A 22,983-nucleotide genomic window follows, 5' to 3' on the forward strand; every position below is an offset into this window, starting at 1 on the left:
ACCACATACTTAAGTGTTAACACTGAATATAAAAATAAGAACTCAGGGAGTCTCCCCATGTGGCTTTTCAACATTCAAGACACAAATCTTTAAAATTGTGAAATAAATATGGGGAGGGTGTATACAGAGAGGGGCTCATTTTTTACTCTATACCCTTCCATATGTCACTTTTTAAACAATGAGCATATATTCATATGCTGCTTACAAAGTAAGACTAACCAACTCCTAATACAGCATATACAATACCAACTTATAGTGGAACATCACGTTTTTAATGTTTCAAACGAAGCTACTTACTATTCTCATAAACATCACTTTTATGTTTAAAAATAATCTTAATAGGGTAATCAATCCCTAATGTAAAAAATCTTAAGCACAAAGTATTCACATTTTGCAGGATCTCAGAAATATCAAATTAATTGTCAAAATTTAATTCTTTGAAATTTCAGAGCACTTATTAATGGGGGCTTGGAAAAACTGTGCTATTACCTCATGCATTAGAACCTGCAGCTTTTAACCCTACCTTAAAGATTCTGATTCTTGGTCTAATGTAATTTGAAGTGTGATTTGAAAAACATTCCTTAGTTGATCATCTCCCTAGCACAAGAAACCATTTAATCTACCTTCCTTGTCCCTATAGTACTGTACTCATTTGCTGAATTACATTTTCTGGAGCTGTTGAACTCCAGCATATTACAGTGGTACATGGATTACTAAAATAAGCAACAGAAACATTTAACTTTATTTTCCTCTCTACTTCATAAAAGATTCATCTGCTTTATCTACATATTAATAACAAATACTAGGACAAAAAAATTATCAGGACAAAAATCAAGAGTCAAACATTTTTAAAAACTAATTACAGCACTTTTTAAACACTATCAATTCGTATCCATTTCTTACACTTTGACCTTCTAAAGTTTAAATATCAATATATTAAAAGTAACTAGAAAAAACAAACAACTGCCTAGGGGCTTGAAAAAATCTTCATACTTTGAAATTTACAATACAAAATAACTGGAGTAATAATTGACTTACACATTTGAACGTTTTGATTTATAAATGTTTTCCCTTTATTAACTTAAATTCTTGCAATCTATAGTGAATCACTATAAATTTAGATTTATGTATATTCAGTAGAACATTTCCCCCCCTCATGTTTGGTTAGAAGCCAATTCTAATTTGACAAAATAATTTAGTCATCATACACATGTGCATTAAGAGTTCGTAGTTTGTTTGAAGACCATTTAACATGTCACAAAACATTTTCCTAAGGGAGATCTATTTCCCCTTCTACTGTAGATTTACACTAAGAATCTTATTATTTCTTAAGTATAACTTAAACAAAACAAAGCTACAAAATAAAGTGATTTCGTTTCATTTCTCTAAGAATGTAAAGCCCTGATCTATGGATCTACATTTACATACACCAACAAAAGTGGGACGATTTGGACACACTTACACCGTAATGACCTAAAAATGCTGACTAAATGCCAAACCAAAAATCTAGACTTGAGCTCCTTTAGGCCCACATCAGAAAAACTCATTGCAAAACGGTCCTAGAACCACAAAGCATTCACTGTTCCAAGTTGGAAGTCTGCAGGTGAATATTTGGTATTACGAAGTTAATTATTTTAAATGATAACAAAATCATGCTTGTTTTTTAAGAATTCATATCTTTTACAAATATATGCTGAAATACTGATGAAATAATGCCAACGATTCTCTAACTTCAAGGAGTGCCGAATGTAAAGCATGGAAACGAGAAAAATTTAGTGAAGTTAGTAACTGTTCAACCTAAGATGAGTACATACATGGGAGTTCATTACATAACATCCCCTTACTTTTGATTTCCTTTAGTTTTCTATAATGCTTTTTTTTAAAAGTCACTAGACAGATTAGTGTGATGGCATTATCTAAGCCTAGAGTGTCAAGTACGTAAAAATTCAGAAATAAGTGTGGACATACTTGACATTACAAGAATATTTCAAGTACATAAGGCTATTTTGCTCAGGCTTCCCCTTCCAAAGACTATCATACTAACTATGAAGGAAAGAATGATTTAACATTAAGTCTTTTCGATCGCTGGGCCTTTTCGTTAGCCCAAAGCCAGGTCGAATTTTCAGGGAAGTGCAATGGGATAAAAAGTCCTCACACTTTAACCCCCGTCCAAATCTAGAATCTTTCGGCTCCCCAAGGGCTTAGGAATGAAAGCCGGAATAGACAAAATTAACCACCCAGAAATCCTCACCTGCGGGCGGTCTGTGCGCCAAGGGGTGTCGGGAGAAGCGGCCCCCCTATGGCTGGAAGCTCACGCAACTTTTCTCCTCCCCGCCCCCACCGCCCAGGAAAGGGATGTTGCTTCCGACGCCCCGGAAGCCTCTGCCACCGAATCCCCAGGGCAGTGTAAGGCCTCGGAGACGGCCAGGGGCGGAGGAAAAGACGGCCAAGGATTCGGGGCTGAAACGAACACACTCGACCGCGCTTGGGGAGGAAAGTAAATCAGCAGCCTCCCAAAAAGAACTCAAAAAAAGGACAAATAAAAGAGGGGGGAAAAAAAAAAAAAGAGTTCTTCAGGTCGTTCCGCTGCCCAACTTCCTTAGAGGCCGGGTAGGTGAGATAGCGAGACTTCTTCCATCATCCCCTGCCAGACCCCTGCCTCCCCCACTCTCACTGGCTTGCTCCGGGCCTAGGCAGCCGCCCGAGACCTCACTTACCCTCGGCGCCTGGCGGGTGCTTTGGCCTCGGGCCGCCTCCGCCTCTCCCGCCCCCAAAGGCCCACGGGCGGGTGCCGGAGTCCCGCGCAGGAGGACAGAGCCGGCTAGTGCGCAAAGAGACGCAAGGGGCACCGCCACGGTCAGAACCCGCGACTCCGATCGCGGTAAATAGGAACCCAGTGGAAGCGGGGGGAGGAGCGGCGGCACCGCAACTTCCCTCCCCGCCTTGAGCGCCACCAGCCGGGCCTGGGCCTAGGCCTCCCTGGCCACCGGAGCCGGTACTGGAGTCCGCTACGTGCCCCCGCTGGGCCGCCGCCGCCTCCTGCGCCGCCGCTTCCGCCGGTGAATGGTCAGCGCTGGAGTTTGAAGAGGGCCCTGAACCATCTCAACGCCATTTGCGCTCCCGGCCCCCACCTCCTTCCTCCAACAGCCGCTCGCTCCGTCACTCCGCTTCCCACAGGCCCCGCGCGGCCGCCCGACCCCGCAGCCAATCGCGCGGCCGCTTACTCAAACCGCCGCGCAGGCGCCGCGCCCCGCATGCTCCGGCGCCCGCCATTGGCCCGGCCGCGGGGCCCGACGGGAGTTGTAGTCCCGGTCCGCGAGGTCGCGGGTGCTGAGAGTCCCGAGCGGGAGCGGGAGAGGGTTATAGCGGCTCCCGCGGCCTTGGCTTCCCCAGGCTCGAGAGCCAGCTTCAGCTCCTGACCCCGCTGGGAGACGCAGGTGTCGCGGGGGAGGGTCGGGGGCGCAGTGCAGGCAGCTGTGTCAATCGTTTCCCCTCCAGGGAACCGCCGGTGTCTGGGGACGGTGGGTTGTGCAGCTGCGCCGGGCCTGTTGGAACCGCCTTCCCGGAGCGGGGAACTCGCGGCTCGGAGCCGCCCTCGACCCGGCCTGGCCGGTGCTGGCTCGGCGCAGGTAACGACAGCGGGAACGGGGAGGCCCGGGGCGCTGGATACCCGACTGCCGCAGTCACGAGAGATGAGGGCCGCGGCTCTTTAATGCCACCCCTCCAACCCACCGACCCTTAACCTTCGTAGTTCTCCCTCCGTCTGCCCCGCACCCGTTAAAAGTGACCGAAAATATTGATGTCATTGAGAAATTATCGTTAACCTTGTTGGGTGTGATAACGGCAATGTGGTTATGTTTAAAAAAAAAAAAAAAGATATTCTAAAGTTTTTACAAAATAATGTGATGTCTGGGATTTACTTTAACTCCTATAAAAACTAAAGGAGAAAGAATCAAACAAGCCAGCGGGATGCGTACACATGGGCGCATTATTTCAGTCTCTGTTACTTGTATATCTGAAATTTTCCATAATAAAAAGTTTGAAGAAATCAACCAGTGATTGCCCCTGGGGAGGACAGGGAGGTGGGAGATAATGGGAGGAGTTTTCATTTTTCATTGTACACTATTTTGTGCCATTTAAGGTTTTTTCGGGTCAATGTATTACCTTTTCAAAAAAGGAGAATGTTTGGAGGGGTTAATTTTATTTTCCTTTTTTAAGGCTGCAGTGGGAAAACGGCGTTGTAAAGAGGAGCGCGATCGGCATCTCCCTAAAGAGGTGCATGACTCATCGGGCTTCGATGGCCCTGTTTGGTGGGCGGTTAATGGCGATCCACCGGGGAAATTAGAAAACTACTGATTGCTTTCAGTGAAAAGCCCGCCCCTTTTTACACAAATGGATTATTTGCTTTGAAGGCACCCAGAAGTTACCAAGCTCCTCCAAAAAGTCCGAATAAAGAAAAAATAGTTAAGACATCCTGCAGCCCTTCCCAATAGGAATTTAAGGCGGATCTTAGTGTGGTTGAATTGTTTTACTTTAGCGCCACTGCTTGCAAAATTAATATTCTGACATTTACAATTTCCCAAATACTCTATCGGTACTTTCTTTGATTCAAAATAAATCAACTCTTAAGTAGCTGATATGAATGGAAGTTATAACAGATCTGTGTATTCCACTGGAGGTGGTGTGCACATAACTGTTTTATTTGGGTCAGTTTTGTCTTTTTGTAAAATCAGCATAGGATCTTGTTTTATCAGTTTGTTTGAAGATTGCAGGCAGAGGTGCAAGCTGCTCTTACTATAATTATTTAAATGACACAGTGGTGGGTGCTAATTAAGGAATAATTATCATCAGAGGCAAAAGCTAAGATCAAAAAGCCAAAAGTGGTGGAGAGACAATTTCAAGATCTTCCTGTAGAAGAGTGCTGTGAACCCTCCAGGACCAAAGGATGGATTCATTGTGCCCTGGCATGGCTAGTGCTGGGTACAGGGCTGGAACAGTGACTGCACTAAGCCAAAGTGGAAGAGGTTTTTTTTAAATAGAAATAGACAATCTGTGGAGCCCCCTTTTTGTTGGGTAGTTGTATAAAGTAATGGAATTTAGTAGTGTTAGATTCTTGCCAATTAGCAGCATAGGTTTGACCTGGGAGCTTGTTGGGAATGTGGCACCCCTACCCCACCCCAACGCCACAGAATCAGAATGTGCACTCTCAGAGGATTCCCCCAGGTGATTAGTCCACACTTTAAGGGTTGACAAGCACTGATCTGAAGTATATGTAGCATTTGTCAGCAACCTGATAGTTTTCATTTGGATGAGAGGGGAAAAGGAGAGCCTTAAGAACCACTATGCATCAGGTGTGATGCCAGGCCCTTCTGGAAAGCTTCGTTTTGCATCCTTGCCTGTTGTTCATATTTTACAGGTGAGGAAATGGAGAGGTCGGCATTCGCTCAACTAATGAGGGAATCAAACTTTTTCTTAAACATTGGATTTCCATTATTGTAGATATTCTTGAATCTGGGAGAAAAATGGTACATGCTTTGAAAAGTAAAACATTGTGTGTTAAAATATATGGAAGCTGAGTATGTGAATACTGAGCAGAGCTGTGGTAGGCCTCCCACCCTCCTGTGCCCCACACCCAAAACAGGTGGAGGGCCTGCCTACTCTAGAGTCCCTTTTGGAGGAAGTCCAGACCCTGGGCCTGCAGGCTGTACCATCCTCTTTACCCTTTACTTCTTTGGTTCCAGTGTGGCCAAGCAAAGGCCCCAAAGAGCCCACCCCATTCCCTTGCCATGGCCCTGAGTTCCACATCAGAGTGAGCGAACTGGACTCCAGATGGATAACACATAGGCAAATAGCTTTTTGCTTTATTTTTATTTTATTGCTTTTGTTTTCTTAGTTCTCTCAGTTTATACTCTACCACCTAGATTGGTTCTCTTCACCTCATTCGAACATTCGAATCAGCTTCACATACACACATACACCAGGTATCCAGTGCAAGCTCTCAGATGTCTGATATTTTTCCCCTTTAAATATCACACCGGAAACTGAAATCCTGGGTCTGAGCCAAGCTTGTACCCTCTGACACTAGGCTGTCCTCCTGTATGCTGCCTGCAAGAGGGAAGATTCCCATGACCCTGAGTTCCACTCAGGTGGACTCATGCTTTGCGTTAGCTGAAAAAAAATCCTGCAAAGAAAACTAATAGAAATATGTTATTGCCATTACTGTGACTTTGTTCTAGCACACCCATGGAAACTGTCAGAACTGGAATTACTAATTAGAGCTGATTAGTCTTTTACTGATAATGTGTAGTAAAATATATTACCACTTATAAAATTCAGTTCAGAGAACTAAAAGTCAGAAATTACCACATTGGCCACAGAAAATCTTTCCTTGTCATAGGTTGTGGAGTAAAGTTACAAATCATACACGGGACCCTGTAGTGGTTGTGTTAGAACACCCTACAAGATGTGAGCCAGGCCCTGGCCTTTCCTCTCTGACACTCCCCAACTCTTTGCTCTGCGCAGACTGGGCAGGTGTGACTATTCAATTAACCTCCCCCTGACCAGCCTATTTTAAATTGTAATACCCACCACTCCCAAATGCTCACTAATCCTACTTTATTTTTCTCCAGGGCATTTATCTGGAGAAAAAAAATTATCAGGGCATTTATCGGTGACTTGAAACTTAACAATAGTTTCATATAACCTGTGGCTCCATAAATTGTTGATGGTCTTCCCAATGGAGAGGGGCGTGCTTTCTGGAATTACCTTTTGTTTTTGCTTTGGATCAGTTTTTATCTTGAGCACTGAGAAAATGAATACTACTATAATCCCAATTACCTTGTTTTCCAGGATAATTGGAATATGTTCTCCAGAGATGGTGATACCCTTTGGGAAATAAACTGCTGTCTAGGTAGTTCAAAGACAAAGCTAGGGAAATTCCCTGGGGACATGTTGCCTGACCAGGATTGGTACCCAGCAACCTCTAAAGGTCTGGCTACCTGACTTTTATCTTGAAACAGCCCTCTTCACCCCAGGTTTTTCACCCTTTTCCCCCAAAAAACAATAACCCTCCTGGGGCTTCCCATCACCAAAACTAAAATCCAGAATCCCTATCGTGGCCTACAAGGTCCTGCATGATCTGGTCCCTGATTGCTCCGATCCCTTCCCACAATGCCAAGCCTGCCTCGGTCTACTGCTAGAACCTGCCAAACCAGCTCCTGCCTCAGGGCCTTTGTAGGTGATGCTCCCTCCACTAGTCCTGCAGATGTGAGTATGCACATGACACGCTCCCTCACCTCTCAGGTCTTCACTCTAGTGTCTCAGCAGTGCCTACCCTGACCGTGCTACTTAAGTTCAGCTCCTTACCTCGCCATCCCAGCCTTCGTAGCTCCTTTCCCTGTCGTCTTTATAGAAGTCATCTGTGTTTTACGTATTGCTTATTTGTTTTCTTCCACTCTAATGTAAACACTATGAGGACAGGGATGGTTGGCTTTTGTTCACTATTATATGCCCAGCACATCTAGAATAATGCCTTGCACACAGAAAGTGTGCCATAAATACTTGTTGACCGAAAACCTCATAAACTGTGTCCAATTCTTCTATATCTTTACTAAGATATACTAATGTGTTTTGTGTACTTGACCTACCAACAATTGCAAAAGGTACATTGAAACCTCCCACTCTAAAAGTAATTTTGTCAATTTCTCCCTGTAGTTCTATTTTTGTTTTTATATTCTCAGGATAATTTATAGGGTACATATAAGTGTAGACTTTATAACTTCCTTGTGGAATTGATAGCTTTTCAAGGAATATGGGAGATTAGTTGTGAAAACTGCCTGAATTTCCATCCGTCCCTTGTATGCACACCTTTTGCAATGTGACTTTGCAGCTCCTCCCAGGATCTGGGCTGGCCTTGTAACTTGTGTTGGCCAAAAGAATGTGGCAGAAATGATATATGAGTAGTTCTGAGCCTGGGCCTTAAGAATCCTTGAACACTTCCACATTTTCTCTTGGATCCCTGCCTCCATGAGAACAGGCCTGGGCTAGCCGGCTGGAGGATGAGAAGCCACATGGAAAAGAGGTGAGGTCATCTGCCACCAGTCAGCCAGCCCCCAAACATAGAAGGCCCGCCAGGATCAGCATAGCCACATGGACCTGACCTGCAGCCACCCACAGATGCACGTCTGAGCCCACCTGGGACCAGAAGAACTGCCCAGCTGACTTGTAGACTCATGAGCAATAATAACTAGTTATTAAGTTAAGCCTCTGAATTTTGGAGTGGTTTGTTCTACAGCATTATTGTGGCAATAGGTAATTGATGGTTAATGCCTCCGCATTTGGATCTGAGCCTTAGAAAGGCTTTCCCGACTGTAGGCAATCTAAACCCGCTTCCCAGTCTGTGTGTAATTCTGGTGCATTATTTTCTCAATAACACTTACCATTCTCTGAAATGAATTTACTTCTTTATTTGTCTCCCAGCCTAGACTGTCAAGTATGTGAGGACAGAGACCTTGTTTGTTCTGATCCTTGCTCTGTCCCCCCAGTACTGCACTGCCCAGCTGTGTGTGTCCACTGAGCATTGGAAACATGGCTAGTCCACCTTGAGATGTGCTGAAAATATAAAATACAAACGATTTCAAAGGCATAGTACCTCAATTTTTATACTAATTAAATGTTGATAATATTTTGAATATGTTAAGTAGAATACTTTTATGTTATTAAAGTTAATTTCATCTCGACCTTTTTAATGTGGCTACTAGAAAAAGTAAATTTGTGACTTACATTATATTTCTATGGGAGAGTACAGATACAGGATTCAGTAAATATTTATTGACAGAAAATATAAAATAGACTTACCAAAAGAAATGAGCTATCAAGCCACAGAAAGACATGGAAGAATCGTAAATGCATACGTATTACTAAAGAGACACAATCCAGTCTGGAAAGGCTACATACTATATGGTTCCAGCTGTATGAGGCTCTGGAAAAAACAACACTATGGAGATCTGTGGTTGCCAGGGATTCATGGAGAGGGAGGAGGAAAGTGGGATAGTGAAGCGCCAAGAATTTTTAGATTGGTGAAATGGTTCTGTATGATACGGTAATGCTGGGTCCGTAATATGCATTTTCAAAACTCAGAGAACTGTACAACACAGAGAGTGAACCCTAATGTAAATTATGGACCATAATAATGTATCAATATTGGTTTATTAATTGAAACAAATATACCCCACTAATGCTAGACGTTAATAGTAAGATATGGGAGTGGGAAGGGAGGCATATGGGAGCTCTCTGTACTATACGCTCAATTTTTCTATGAAAACTATTCTAAAAATGTATTTTAAAAATAAATCTACTCTTGTACAACCACCAGAGTGGTATTTCTAAAACAAATAAACTGCTTCCCTCTTGTGAAAAAACCTTGGTGGCTCACCCCACCTCCCAGAAATAAGTTTATATTAGTTGGTATTTGCACGGGCATTTACAGCTATTTGCCACCCTACCACCTCAAGGATCTCAAACTGCCATTGCAGGACACATACAGTCCCCTCTATCTGGACCATCTTCCCTCTCCACTTGTGGAACCTTATGTGTCACACACTGTCACATATAAGTTAATCATCCTCTCTTCTTATTTCCATAGGTTCTAAATTAAAAGTCAGTACAGAAAACCAAGCATATGGTGTTTTGATCATATTAACATTGTGTGCCTCTAGTAAATTTGGGAGATGGATAATGAGTTTATATATTAATTTTGGAAATGTCAAAAAAGAATTCTGACAACTGTGAGCAGGCTAGGGGTTAATATTCTTGAGATGGAAACAGTGGAAGCAGAACAAGGCTATTGAATGTCTGAAGATCTGCTTGGGCTTACCTCCTATGCAGGAGCCAGTGGGATACCCTGCTGGAAGCAAGATCCATCCCAGCAGCGAGGTGGTGTTAGCTGACTGCCTCCCTCCCCCATAGAAGAGAGGCCTCTGGGCTGTCACCTGCTCTGAAAGCCAATCTGCCTCTGACTGCTGCTCACCCAAACCAGGATGCCAGGGCGATTCAGTTTCAGGTATTTCGCTTCCAGGGCAGATGACAGTGTGGCAGTGACATTACACTCTCTCCCATCTTATAGTGAAGCCTCAGGACAGCATGCATTAACACAGGTGAGCAGGCATCCAGGTGCTGAGTTTACAGTGTGGATTGCCCTACACCTCCTCCCTTTCAGGGTTGTTGTATTATCCTACCACTTTGCTGATGGGAAACTTAAGGAACACTGAAAAAAGATAAAAGACTTGCCCAAGATCACCCAGCTACTTAGAAGGTGTCTGTCTTTCCAAGGATGACAGGCATGAAACGTGCTATCCTGGGCCCTACATATCGTGCCAGGTAGAGAAACCTCATCCTTCTGTTGTCCTTTCAAGCCAGAGGTCCAGGCCTGCCCGGAGGAAAGAGGATCTAGTTGAGACCTTGTGGGTGTTTAGAAGAAGAGACCAGGTTGGGGAAGTCAGGAATGGTCTTGTACCTGCGAAAAGGTATAGCAGACCTGGGCGATAATGTATCTGTGAGATCCAAGGGTAGAGAGACAGATGTGTACAAAGCTAGGCTTATTCACCAATTCGAGGCCACAGCACCTTGTCTTAAGTAGGTGATATACAATATCTTCTTGCCCTGCCCGTTGGGTCCTCTGACAGTACACACGCTATCACTGAGTTGCGTGGCGGTTCCTATACTATAAGCTGTTCTTCCTCTCCTGTGTGTCAACTGGCTCAGGGCAGCCACAAACCGCCCTTGGGGCAGAGAAATGGAAGGAATTGGATTTCTAAGAAATGCTTGTGAATAACCTGGGCTGGGATTTCTTTGGGTGACCAACTCCAGCTTTTGGGTGCCTAGGAGGGCCCCTCAGCAAGCCCCGTACCACCCTCTATATATGGCAGTCTGGTCCATAGTTTGGGCAGTTTGGACAGCTCTGAAGATTCCCTGGGCTGAGGGGCCTCTCCCAGGAGAGTTAGAAAGAATTCTGTCCTTTGTGTGACTTGCTACATTATGTATGAGTGTTGTTGGCTCCCATAGTTGAAAAATGATCATTCCTGTATTGGGTTTTCCCAGCTTGAGGCAAAAGCTTTTGGAAGACGGGACAGCGCCTGCTTGGAGGATTTAGTGGATTAAAGAAACTTCAAGTTGGAGAATTGTGCAGGCCTGGCAGTGTTTCAGGACACGATGGTGTGTCCTGGTGACCGCTGCATCCCCTCCCTAGCATACACAAGTCCTGGGCCCCTGTTGTCATACAACTGGGACCGTAAACAGCGGGGGCCTGCGCCCACGAGGGTGGATGGAGAACAGATGATGTACCCTTTCTAAAAAGAAGCGAGTGGATGACTTCCGACTCATTACAGGTGAATCCATGTGAAGGGCTTTGAACGGAGCCTGGCGGAGTGTCAGCGCTCCCAAAGTGTTCTCAAGTACTATTATCATTACTAGCAGCTGGGCTGGGCATGGAATCCGGCTTGATAATATTTTGGCAATAACCCGACAAGCTATCGAATGTGGGCAGGGAAACGCAAGCCAAGACTTTTCAAAAACACCCGCTGTGACATCCCTCTGTGTCTTCTCCGGGCGTGGTGGCGGGGCGTGTTAGATTCAGGCGTACCGGCCAGCCTCCCCAAGCTCAGGAGATCTGAAGACCCCAGGAGATCTAAAGTCCTAGCCGCCACTCAGCAGAGAGGCGGGTTGGACTCCAGCAGATCAGGACCTGGGCGGGGCCTGGGCTTGGCTCCGCCCCCCCGCGCCCCCCCCCCCGCCCTCCACCTGTGACCTGGTTTCCTCTGCCAGCGGGGGAGACAGGCGGCACAGCGTGGGCCCTCAGCCTGGAGGGTGCAACTAAGGGTCTGTTGATAGGTAAAACTTTTCCAACTCCAGGAATCGGTGTACAAAGGCGTCTTTTTAAAACGAGTGGCTGGGGCTGTGTAATAATTTACCCGAGTTTGCGTACGTACCACCTGCCTCTTTTGGACCAACAAATGTTTACCCGGTTCCCACCCCAGCCAAATAAATGCGGGTTTTGGTTTGTTTATTAATCCCAGAGGCTTCAGTCAGATCCAGGTCAAGAGAGGAGCTTCAGAACATTAACATTTCAAAAGACTGCTCTCTGGAGTTGGGAATGGGGCGGAGTGGGTGCGGGGTACCTCCGGCTGCTTCTACCGCCCGGCTTCACTTTGCCCCCGGGGCAAGACCCTGCATTTAAAAGACCCAAGGCGCCGCTTGTGGCCTCCTTTGTTGTGCTGATGACCTCGCGGCCACTTTCTGGGCTGATCGATGGCCCCACCGCTACGCGGGGCTGAAAGGCAGCGTCCCGGGAAGCGGATGCAGGGCGAAGAGTGAAGGCCGATCCTGGGGCTTCCCGCCCGGCGGGGAGGACGAGGTGACTGGCTTCCACCGAGAGCACGGACTGTGCGGTCGGTTGTTCGGAAGCCGCTGGGGACCGACAAGCGGCGGCGGGATTGGCCTGTCCACCCCCATCAGGGCTTTGATCTCCTTATCTGAGGCTTTTGGGTTCGAAAGTGCTTAGCAGCGACCAGCACTGCGCCAGCCTGGACGAGGTGGACGCCCTGCACCTCCATGCCTCCCGCCTGCTGTGTCCCATGGAGCCAATGTAGCCGGAGAAAAGAAACGTGGGCGCGAACCCGCCAAGGGGAGCGGGCCTAGTGGCGCGTCACCGGCTGCAGTGCCCAACCAAGCCACCAGCCTTGCTCTCCCGCGCTCCGCCGCCAGATGCAAGGTTCCAGCGCATCTTTGCTGCATCCGACACTCACGTCTGCATTGCTTCTTCGGCCCTACTGTAACCAATCGACACAGCACCCAGAAGCCTCCCGGCCCTTGGCCTCTTCTCCGCCCCCAAACCCTTCGGTGATCCCTAATAGTACCGTACGAAGTTGTATCGCAGTTATAATTAGCTGTGCGCACTCTCGGCTTCCCTCCGGACCGGGTTTCCCCTGGAGAATGAATGTTTTTGCATACAGGGACTCTCGTACTCAACTCAGGCTGTGCACCCTTTTCTGTGGAATCACGGCGATACCTCCAAGAGTACCCCTGGGATTGTGAAAAGGGAATGAATGGGGTGTCAGTTTGGGTAAAATGAGGACAATTGTACCAGTCCCCGCCCCCCCCAAAGGGTTTTAGGAGGCACCAGTGAGTTAAGGGCCGTGCTACTTCAGGCTGTCTTGATAAACTGTAAGGCCCATCCCTAGCAGCTTTGAGTTTTATCTCGCTCTGTCCAGAAGCCCCAGTGAGTTGCCTGACGTTACAGCGACTCCCTGGGAGTCTCAACCTTTGAGAGAAGGATACCTCCTGTTTGTTTACTCTGTGCCTATAAAAGTGCACGCAGTTTCCCAATTTTGCACCGGGTTTCAAGCTCCAGGCTATGAAATATGACCAGGCCCAGGTATAAGGATTCTGTTCTAGGCCCTTCCCAGACTCCACTTCCAGCTTATCCTCTTTTCTGCTGCCAAGCTGGCCTTCTTGTTATCCCGCAGCAGGTACCTCAGTGTTTTTGTTAGCAGTGAGCTGCCTACTGAAATGCTCTCCCCCTTGAAGTTCTCTGTCTCCTCCCTCCCCTGGAGCCAGGGGTCATCACCTCACAATAGCTACTGCCACTGGCTGAACCTTCTGACACGGAGCCCACTGCCTCCATTGGGTTTCTCTCAGTCTCATGACTGACTGGGACAGGGCTTTTACTTAGCTTTTCTTTGTCCCCTCCCCACCTGTTGGCCCAGCCCCCTCTCAGAATCTATTGGGTTGCCTTGTTGGCTGGAGGACCCCTTTGATGACTTCACCCCCCAGGCAAACTCCCAAACACTGCTTTTGAGTGGAGATGCCACCAACGATGGTTCAGAAATCCCCGGATGAATCCTTAGGCTGCAGAAACTTCGCAGAACTCCTCCGCCTAAAACAAGCAGGTCGGCTGCAGAACTGCTTTGGGACTTCCCAGATTGAGGGCTCTGCTCATGTTCTGTGGGCTGCTCTGAGCTCAGCAGATCGGGTCATGAGCAGGTGTGGATGGAGGACTGCTGTGGGCCAGGCAGTAGGTTAGGGGTAAGGTTACCTAGAGCATGGTGTCTAAAAGATGCAACCGCAGTGTCTGCTCTCAAGCAGCACTTCCTGAGCTACTCTCAAGGCTTAAAACTTCTTCAGCTCCTCCCTACTGCATTAGTTTCTCCTTCCTCTCCGCACCTTTACCTTCCTCTCTTTCAGCACCTACTACACTATCATTTGTTAGTTTTACCAGTGCCCACCAGAGCCAGGCTGGTACCCACCTGAAGGAAGGCCACCAAACAGGTGATGGTCAGGACAGCCTCCAAAACCTGGCTCCCAAAGGACAGGCAGGAAAGGGATCCCAAGGTTGGGCACATGCCAGTCTGGGGTCGTTGGACCTGGGGACTTGGGGCCTCTAACAGTTTTTTTTGTGTTTTTTTTTGGGTCATTTTTTATTTCTTTTTTTTAAAACAGGATATAAAAATTACACTTAGCTCTCATATCTGGGTTTCACATACGATTCTCTAATGGAAGTAACCCAGGCCCCTAGGAGAAATGGCTGAATCTAGGACTCCTGCAAGAAACTGTACAAGGCAATCCTGGAGCATCTTGTAGTGCCAGAAAGTAAGGAAGTACTGAAAAACAAACGGACAAACCCACACAATGCTGGGGGTATGTCAAAGAGACACAGAAGTCAACTGACAGAGCTCCCAATGGCTAAAGCTTGAGCAATGTGAGCTCATCGTGATTAGGATTCTGCTCTTCCAAGCCCCCTGGACAGCAATAGGAAACACACACACACACACAAATACACACACACACACACCTACCTACATACTTATCTATCCAACTACCTATCTTGAAAACTATGAGTTCACACTCACACCTGCAGTTCCCAATCCAACATCGCAGGATTTACGTTTCTTTCCTCCCTTTCCATATTTGTAACTCACTCTTCTGACAGTGAGAAAGCTGGCTCCAATTATTCTTCATAGGTTTCTTATATGATCAATGCTCTGTATGCAAACCGTCTTCCAACACTGTCCCCACCCCTCACACACAGATGTCTTCCTTAAACACACTTGCACTCAAACTTCCCATGCCAGTCTGTCTCTGCCACATGATGCCTTCTTCATCCTGCTGGGGCTCTGACAACCCATGCCAGGCTCCCGCTCTGTGTGTGTGCCCTTCTGATCCTGCTCAGGCTCCAAGACCCCACACCAGGCTGTCCCTTCATCTCTTCTGTAGTGGTTTGGAAATAAGTCTGCAAATTCTTTGATACTCTTCCCTTCAAAAGGTGAATACTCTTCCCTTGACTATGGACTGGATTTAGCAACTTACTTCTAATGAATAAAATATGATGGAAATAATGCCATATGACTTTCTAGGCTAGGTCTAGGCATAGCTTCTTCCTGGCTCAGTCTCAGGGGTCACTGGCTCTCAGGGAAGCCAGTTGCCATGTTGTGAGGACATTCAACAATCTTATGGAGGGTTCCATGTGTGGATAGGCCGACACGGAAAGAAATCAACTTACTAGCATTGACTTTCTAGACATGACGTGAGCCACCTCAGAAGCTGATCCCCAGCCTCAGCCAACCCTTCAGATGATTTCAGTCCTCAGCCGAGTCTGCTAGCCAAGGCCACAGATGTCACGGGACAGAGACAAGCCATCTCCGCTGTGCCCTGTCTGAATTCTTGACCCACAGAAACTGATAGTAAAAGATTATTGTTCTAACCTGCTAAGTTTGGGGGTAATTTCTTATGCTGCAAGATATCACTACCCCACTTTTATTACCCTGCTCAAGCTGTGACACCCTCGCTGACCTACTCCTCTGCAATGCTATCCTCCTTACCTTTCTCAGGCTCTGACACCTAAGCAAGGCCATCCTCCGGTGTAACTACCCTCCTCAGCCAACTCAGACTCTGATCTCCGTGCCAGGCAGCCTGCCTCCACAAATGCTTTCCTTGTCTAATTCCCCACGCTGTGCCTCCATAGCTCCTTCCTCTCCAGACACAAATGCCTTGCTTGCTCTGTCCTATCTAATGCCTTTAAGATTGAATTTTTCAGGAAGGTAAGGGAAGAGTAAAAATAAAAGGAACTGGAAGACAAACAAGAAGTTATCACCTTGTATTTATCAGTCTCTTTCCTTAAATGGTCCAGCAGAGTTCAAAGCAGTGGCAGAACCCATAGTCCTTAAATTCCTCATTTCCTAGATGATGTTTTTTGGTGGCAACCACTAGGTGCCCCAGAGCCTTGACTCCATGGATACTTCATTATGGAAAATTCTAAGCAATAGTTAAATCACTTATTTCATCACCACATGCCATGACTTGCAAGTTCCCATTCCTAAATAATTACTGTGTTAGTTATCTACTGGTGCATAACAAATTATAATTTAGGGACTTGAAACAACACATACTTATTAACTCACAGTGTCGATAGGTTAAGAATCTGGGTGCAGTTTATCTGTATCCTCTATGTCAGGGTCTCTCACACGTTAGCAATCAAGGTATCAGTCAAGGCTGTGATCACATTTGAAGGCGTGACTGGGGAAGGATCCATGTTCAAGCTCATTCACATGGTTATTGACAGGATTCAGTTCCTTAAGAGGTTTTGGTCAGATATCACCCTGAGTTACTGGTCATTTGGACCTCCCCAACATGTCAGCTTGCTTCATTAAAGTGTGCAAACATAGAAGGCAATAGAGCAAGATGGAAGTCACAGTCTTTTGTAACCTAATTATGGAAGTCATATCCCATCACTTTTGTCATACTCTATTTGATGGAAGTAAGTCCAGGTTACACAATAGCCTGGTTACACAATAGCCTGAATAGCAGGAGGTGAGGACCTTTGGAAGCCATCTTAAATGCTTATCACACACACAGTTATCTTCAACCCTGTCTAGAGAAGATGACCACTCTCAGGTTCTCTCCATTTTCCTGGGAGTCTATTGCATGTACCTCACACCTCATAGGAACTGCTAGTCTATTCAGGGTTCTTCATTGCAAAATTAAAACCCAACTCTGGTTAACTTAAGCAAAAATTGTCTCTATAAAATTAAGCTGAGAACTCTAAAATGTTCTTAACATTCTCAAAAACTACCTTTAGGCTTGTAGTGAGCACTTCACATTGTTTTGAATGAGCGAGAGAATAAATGTATAAATGAATGAATTAACAAATTATCTGGTGGCATATCAGCTTCAGAAAACTCTTAGAAACTAGAGCTTAATACTATGAAGCTGGGGGTTTTTTTTTATGTTTTTTTTGTTTTGTTTTGTTTTATTTTGTTTTTTATTTTTATTTTCTCACCACAAGTTTATTCAACACCAAAATCGCTCCCAGTTTGCTGGGATCATTTTCTCTCCAAAGTTTTTTCAAACACTAATAATTGCCTCAACTTTACTGAGATTGTTGATCATGTCCCCCTGCCCTGGGACTTCCCCCCAACCAATCCAGTCTCACCCCGTTTATATTGACTTTTAAAACATTCCTGATCAGGCTACATTATGCAAAGACGGGCACACAAGATTCTTTTTTCGTCACAAGCTCATTCAATACCAAATAACCGCTCCCACTTTACTGGGTTGACCACATCCGCGACCAAATCCGCCTCTAAACTGGAATTCCGTTGCTGACCCAGCCCCGGCCTCGGCTTTTTGTGGCACCAGGAGGCACAGCGCTCTGTCTGTAGGTGTCTGTCAGCTTCCCCTTGCGTGAGTCTTGCAGGTCGCTCGCCCTCCAGACCTATGGGCCTTGGCCTGCCCGTCTCAGGCCGGCTGCGGTGCAAAGTGGCCGGCACGATCTCCGGGGCAGGTGGAGGTAATCACGGAGATACTGGGTACCCTCGTTGGTAAGGTACCAGTAGAAATGTCTCCAGGCAAACTGTTCCTTCGCACAGCCTCGTGATTTGAGAGACTGCATGGCTTTCGTGACGTGAAGATTAGGCGCATTCTTGTCTGTCAGCTCAGGGTGTTTGGGCCTGTGAACATCCTTCTTGGCCGCCACCACCCCCTCCCTAAGAAGGAGCTCATAAACGGTAATCCGATTCTCCTTGGGCAGCAACATCGTTACGACTTCTGCGTCCCGGTCCGGAGCTGGAAAGCGGGTTTTTTGTTTTTGTTTTTGTTTAAAGCTGGATACCTATATTTACTCACTTGGAAAGTTATCCACAATGCATTACATGGTGAAAAAAAAAAAAAAGCAAATTCTAGAATATGAACTTTTCTGAACAGTAACTCTAAGAAGTTACCAACTTTTAAAGTATCCAGGAGCAAAGTCTAGGACAAGCTCATGGTGGAGTTAAAAATAGGAAATTTGGAAAAATTTTTTGAGAGAATTAGAGAAGAGTAATGTCCCAGAACATATTGGACACCCCAAAGAGAATCAATAGTGGTGTCTCCACTACTTCTATGCAGAAGGAAGTTTATTAGTTTTCTATTGCTGTATTACACATCATCCCAAAAATTAGTGATGTAAAACAATGGAAATTATTATTATTATTATTATTATTATTATTATTATCACCACTCTCCATTCCTGTAGTTGATTCACTACAGTTGCACAGTTCTCGATGGGATATCTCATGCAGTTGTTGTCAAATTGAAGGCTTTCTCACAGCCAGAACCTCAGCTGGGGTTTCAGCTGTATTGCCCATAGGTGGCTTCTCCAGGTGGCCCATGTCTCCTCACAGCATGGCTCTGGGTTTCATGAATGAGCCTCCCAAAAGGAAAGAGGCAGGCAGAAGCTGACCTGCTTTTATGACCTGGCCTCAGAAGTAATGACACACCACTTCCTCTGTATTCTAGTTGTTAGAAGCAAATTATTAGGGACAGCCCATATTCAAGGAAAGGAGAATTAGACCCCACTCCTGATGGGAAAAATCTCCAAGAATTGGTTTTAAAAAAACCACCACAGAAATCATTAAAGAGAATGCTTTGGCTTCTGTAAGCAAAGGCTTCCTGGACAGATGCAATGGCAACTGAATAATGAGGAGGATACACACCAACTTCAGGAAAGACAGAAGTGGGAATGGGCCCTAGACATGCAGTGGTCTAGGGCACGGAGCAGGAGGAGGGTCTATTCCCTAGGCCCAGTGCTGGACCTCATCTTAGGGGCCCAACTTGCCCACTCCTCAAGCAGGCTCCTTCCTGGGCTGTGCAGTCTGATCTGGCAAAGGATGCAGACAGACCTGTTTCCCAGCCCAGTTATGCAACTGATTAACTCTTAAATTTGGATGAGTAACTACCTATCTCTTTAGGGATTATATCGGTCAGGGTCCTGGCAGAAAACAGATGACACACTCAATTGGGTAATTTGAGGAGCGTTTAATAAAGGGACTATTTACAAAGGTGCAAATAAGGTGTAGAGTAACCACAAGGGAGCTGTGCAATACTCCACGACTAGGGACTCAGAACAATAGGACTGTCACCTCCCCTGGGCCTAGAGGACAAAACCTGGAGACAGAAAGGCTGCGTGGAGGGCCACCTTATGAGGGTGGGACCACTGGTGGCAGGCTGCAGCCAGCCAGTAGAGGTTCTGCAGAGGGAACCAGGGAGCACACACCTTAGGTGCTCTCTTCTCCGCGTGCCACCTCCTGCTGATGCTCCTCATTGGCCAACCCCAAGGGAAACCAGAGGATGAGAGAGCTGGCTGAGGTTGTCTCAGCTCCCCCTCTGGGGTGCACAGTGGGTGGAGAGGGGTAGAAAATAGATCTGGGTGGGGAGGAGGAGACAGAAGACACCCCGCACAGATATTAGATGAAAAAATGTATGAAAACTGCCTGGCCCAGAGAAGGCACTCCTTAGACCTTAGTGCCAACTCCCCACTCAAAAGATGTAGAAAATGTGGTGCTTCCAATTCATGGGGCTTTATTTGGCATAAAAAAATGCATATGAGTGTGTCCTAACACAAAACATTTAAAATGAATGTTATTTTCCCACAGGATGCAGTAAAGGCAAACATAGCCCGATTGGGAGGCATATCACAGCCTATAGCAGCACCTAGTGGTAGTTTAATACATGGAAAAATGTGAGGGTTTGGGATATTCCTATCAAATCAAGTGTTATAAACCTTAGCAATGGTTTTAAATTTGTCCAGGCCTCCTCGAATTTGGACACCACATTTTAAATCACACATTTCCTGGAACCCATCTGAAGAGGGAACCAGGAAAAAAGCACTAGCAGAGGAATCAGAATAAATTTCAAAATCATAGTGAAATGTGTGGCTTGCCAAAAATGAAAACTGAGGGCCGACCAGGTGGCTCAGGCTGTTAGAGCTCCATGCTCCTAACTCCAAGGCTGCCAGTTCGATTCCCACATGGGCCAGTGGGCTCTCAACCACAAGGTTGCCAGTTCAATTCCTCGAGTCCCGCAAGGAATGGTGGGCTCCGTCCCCTGCAACTCAGATTGAACACGGTACCTTGAGCTGAGCTGCCGTTGAGTTCCCAAATGGCTCAGTTACTTGGAGTGCATCCTCTCAACCACAAGGTTGCAACTAGCAATGGCAACTGGACCTGGAGCTGAGCTGCGCCCTCCACAACTAAGATTGAAAGGACAACAACTTGACTTGGAAAAAAGTCCTGGAAGTACACACTGTTCCCCAATAAAGTCCTGTTCCCCTTCCCAAATTAAAAAAAAAAAGTATATTAAAAAAATGAAAACTGATATGGAAGAGATATCTGCATTACCATGCTCATTGCAGCATTATTTACGATAGCCAAGATATGGAAATAATTTTAATGTCCATAACGGAAAGTGGAATGGTAGTTACCAGGGCCTGGGAGGTGGGGGAATGGGAGAGATGTTGTTTAAGAGTACACACTTGTAACTCGAGGAAAATTAGTTCTGGAGATCGAATACTCAGTATAGTGATTATAGATAACTATATTATAAACATTAAACTTGCTAAGAGACTACATCTTAATTGTTTCCACTGCTAGAAGAAATGATAATTATGTGACAAGACAGAGGTGTTAGCTAATGCTACAATGGCAATCATACTGCAATATAAATGTATCAAATCAATGTGGTAGCATAAAGTTAACCCAATGTTATATGTCAATTGTGTATGAATTTAAAAAATGAGAACTGATATTTGGTTGTCATTTATCAGCCAACTTCAATGAAATGTCAAGTTCACTTTTGTCCTTTCTTTTTCTTATTGGAAATACAATAAAAGGACATGCATGCTGGTTTTTAAAAAGAAAATCACCTGTAATCCCACACCTTAACACAAAAACTTTTTGGGGGAGTGTGTTTCCTGGTCTTTGCTCATAGAACTTCATATTATTGTGTAACTGTAGATTACTTTCTTTCCTTACGTGTTTTTTGGTTGTTCAATGGTTCAACAAAGATTACATAATTATCATTTTTAATCATTGCATAATATCCATTGAGAGGATATGCTATAATTTATCTGGCATTCCCCTATTGTTGTACACTTATGTTATTCTAGATTTTATTTTATTTTTTGCTTTTATAAGAAAATGTCATGGACATCCATTTTTATGTATCAAAATTGATCTTCCTTGAGGTTTATTTTCCCAAAGTTCCTCAAGTGAGATTCTGGGACATGGGTCTAAAAATGAGATACATGGCATCAACACAAAAGACTGCATATCTAAGCTAAGTCCTACAATGTTGGACAAAATTTTTGCTTTGCTAAAAAAAACGTCCTTAGGCCTCAAAAGAGCCAGGATATGGAATGGAAAGCTCAGAGTCAGATAAACTTGGGTGTATAGTCCTTGCTTTGTGAAATTATACATCACAAAGTAATCAGACTACAATGAGATATCACTTCATACTCTAGGATAGCAACTGTGGGGGCTTAGAACGAGCTGCCCCAAATATGCCTCAGTTGTATGTGGATTATTCTGAGCTAAAGGTAATTTTAGCTTCAGGCTCAAGAGAGACTTCTGCCTCTCCCTTTAATTACCTAGAAGAACTTAAATTAGTGCCTTGCCTAATAGTGATAATCTCTTTTTGACCCACCTATATGTCAAGGCAAACTTTTATTTACTAAACATCTGCTCTTATCATCCTACAATACCCTTCGAAATACCCCCAAGGTGCATTACCTCATCCCTGGCTTAGGATGTCTTATATATATCAATCATCATTTCCATCTCTGACCCTCTCCTGCATATGGGTCTCTGACTTTCTCATGTATGCAGGGTTCCCACACATATGTACATAATGGAATTTGGTTCTTTTCTCTTGCCAATCTGTCTCATGTCTATTTGATGATTAGACCAGCTGGAAAGAACCTTGAGGGTGGAGGAAAGTTTGTTCTACCCCCACACTACCATTAAGAAAGAGAAAAAAGGAAGAGAAGTGTTGATGAGGATGTGGAAACTTGGAAAAGTTCATATATTACTGGTAGAAATATCAGAAGATGTAGTCTCTGTGAAAAACAGTGGTAGTTTTCAAAAAGTTAAATATAGAATTACCATTTGATCCAGCAATGCCACTCCTGGGCATATATCCCAAAGAACTGAAAACAGACACTCAGATATCTGTATACCAATGCTCATAGCTGCATTATTCACAAGAGCCAAAAGGTGGAAACAACCCAGCTGTCCATCAACAGATGAATGGATGAACAAAATGTGGTACATCTATACAATGGAATATTATTCAGCCTTAAAAAGGAGATCCTTATACATACTACAACATGGATGAACTTTGAAAACATGATGCTAAGTGAAATAAACCAGACACAAAAGCACAGGTATTGTATGATTCCACTATGAGGTACATGGAATAGGCAAATTCATAGAGATAGAAAATAGAACAGAGGTACCAGGGATGGAGGAAGAGGGAAGATTGTGGAGTTACTGTGTAATGGGTGTTGGGTTTCTGTTTGGAATGATGAAATAGTTCTGGAAATGAATAATAATGATGGCTGAACAACATCATAAATGTACCTAATGCCGCTGAACTATATACTTAAAAATAATTAAAAGG

At 45.1% G+C, this 22,983-nt stretch overlaps 2 protein-coding genes and 1 pseudogene across 4 annotated transcripts in view; 1 reads left to right on the forward strand and 2 right to left on the reverse strand.

Annotated features, from left to right (window-relative positions):
* Positions 1–3,184, reverse strand: part of WAPL (WAPL cohesin release factor) — an 80,019-nt gene extending 76,835 nt beyond the window's left edge. Inside the window, exon 1 of one of the 3 annotated variants that reach the window (XM_019716127.2) lies at positions 2,718–3,184. The gene's annotated coding sequence lies outside the window, so the exon portion shown is untranslated. Of the gene's footprint in view, positions 1–2,251 lie in introns of all 3 variants that reach the window. The other 2 variants (XM_019716128.2, XM_074337203.1) reach the window with 2 other exon arrangements.
* On the forward strand, positions 2,208–6,179 carry LOC141572846 (uncharacterized). Its single transcript, XM_074338697.1, has 4 exons — positions 2,208–2,497; positions 2,694–2,788; positions 2,890–3,629; positions 4,219–6,179. Exons 1-3 carry the CDS (start codon positions 2,208–2,210, stop codon positions 3,417–3,419), a joined length of 915 nt encoding a protein of 304 aa, XP_074194798.1. The 3' UTR covers positions 3,420–3,629; positions 4,219–6,179.
* An 11,243-nt stretch (positions 6,180–17,422) lies between these two features.
* Positions 17,423–18,085, reverse strand: LOC109437138 (small ribosomal subunit protein eS10; annotated as a pseudogene).
* Between the last annotated feature and the right edge of the window lie 4,898 nt (positions 18,086–22,983).

The sequence above is a fragment of the Rhinolophus sinicus genome, linkage group LG07 (genome assembly GCF_036562045.2).
Source record: "Rhinolophus sinicus isolate RSC01 linkage group LG07, ASM3656204v1, whole genome shotgun sequence".
Lineage (NCBI taxonomy): Eukaryota > Metazoa > Chordata > Mammalia > Chiroptera > Rhinolophidae > Rhinolophus > Rhinolophus sinicus.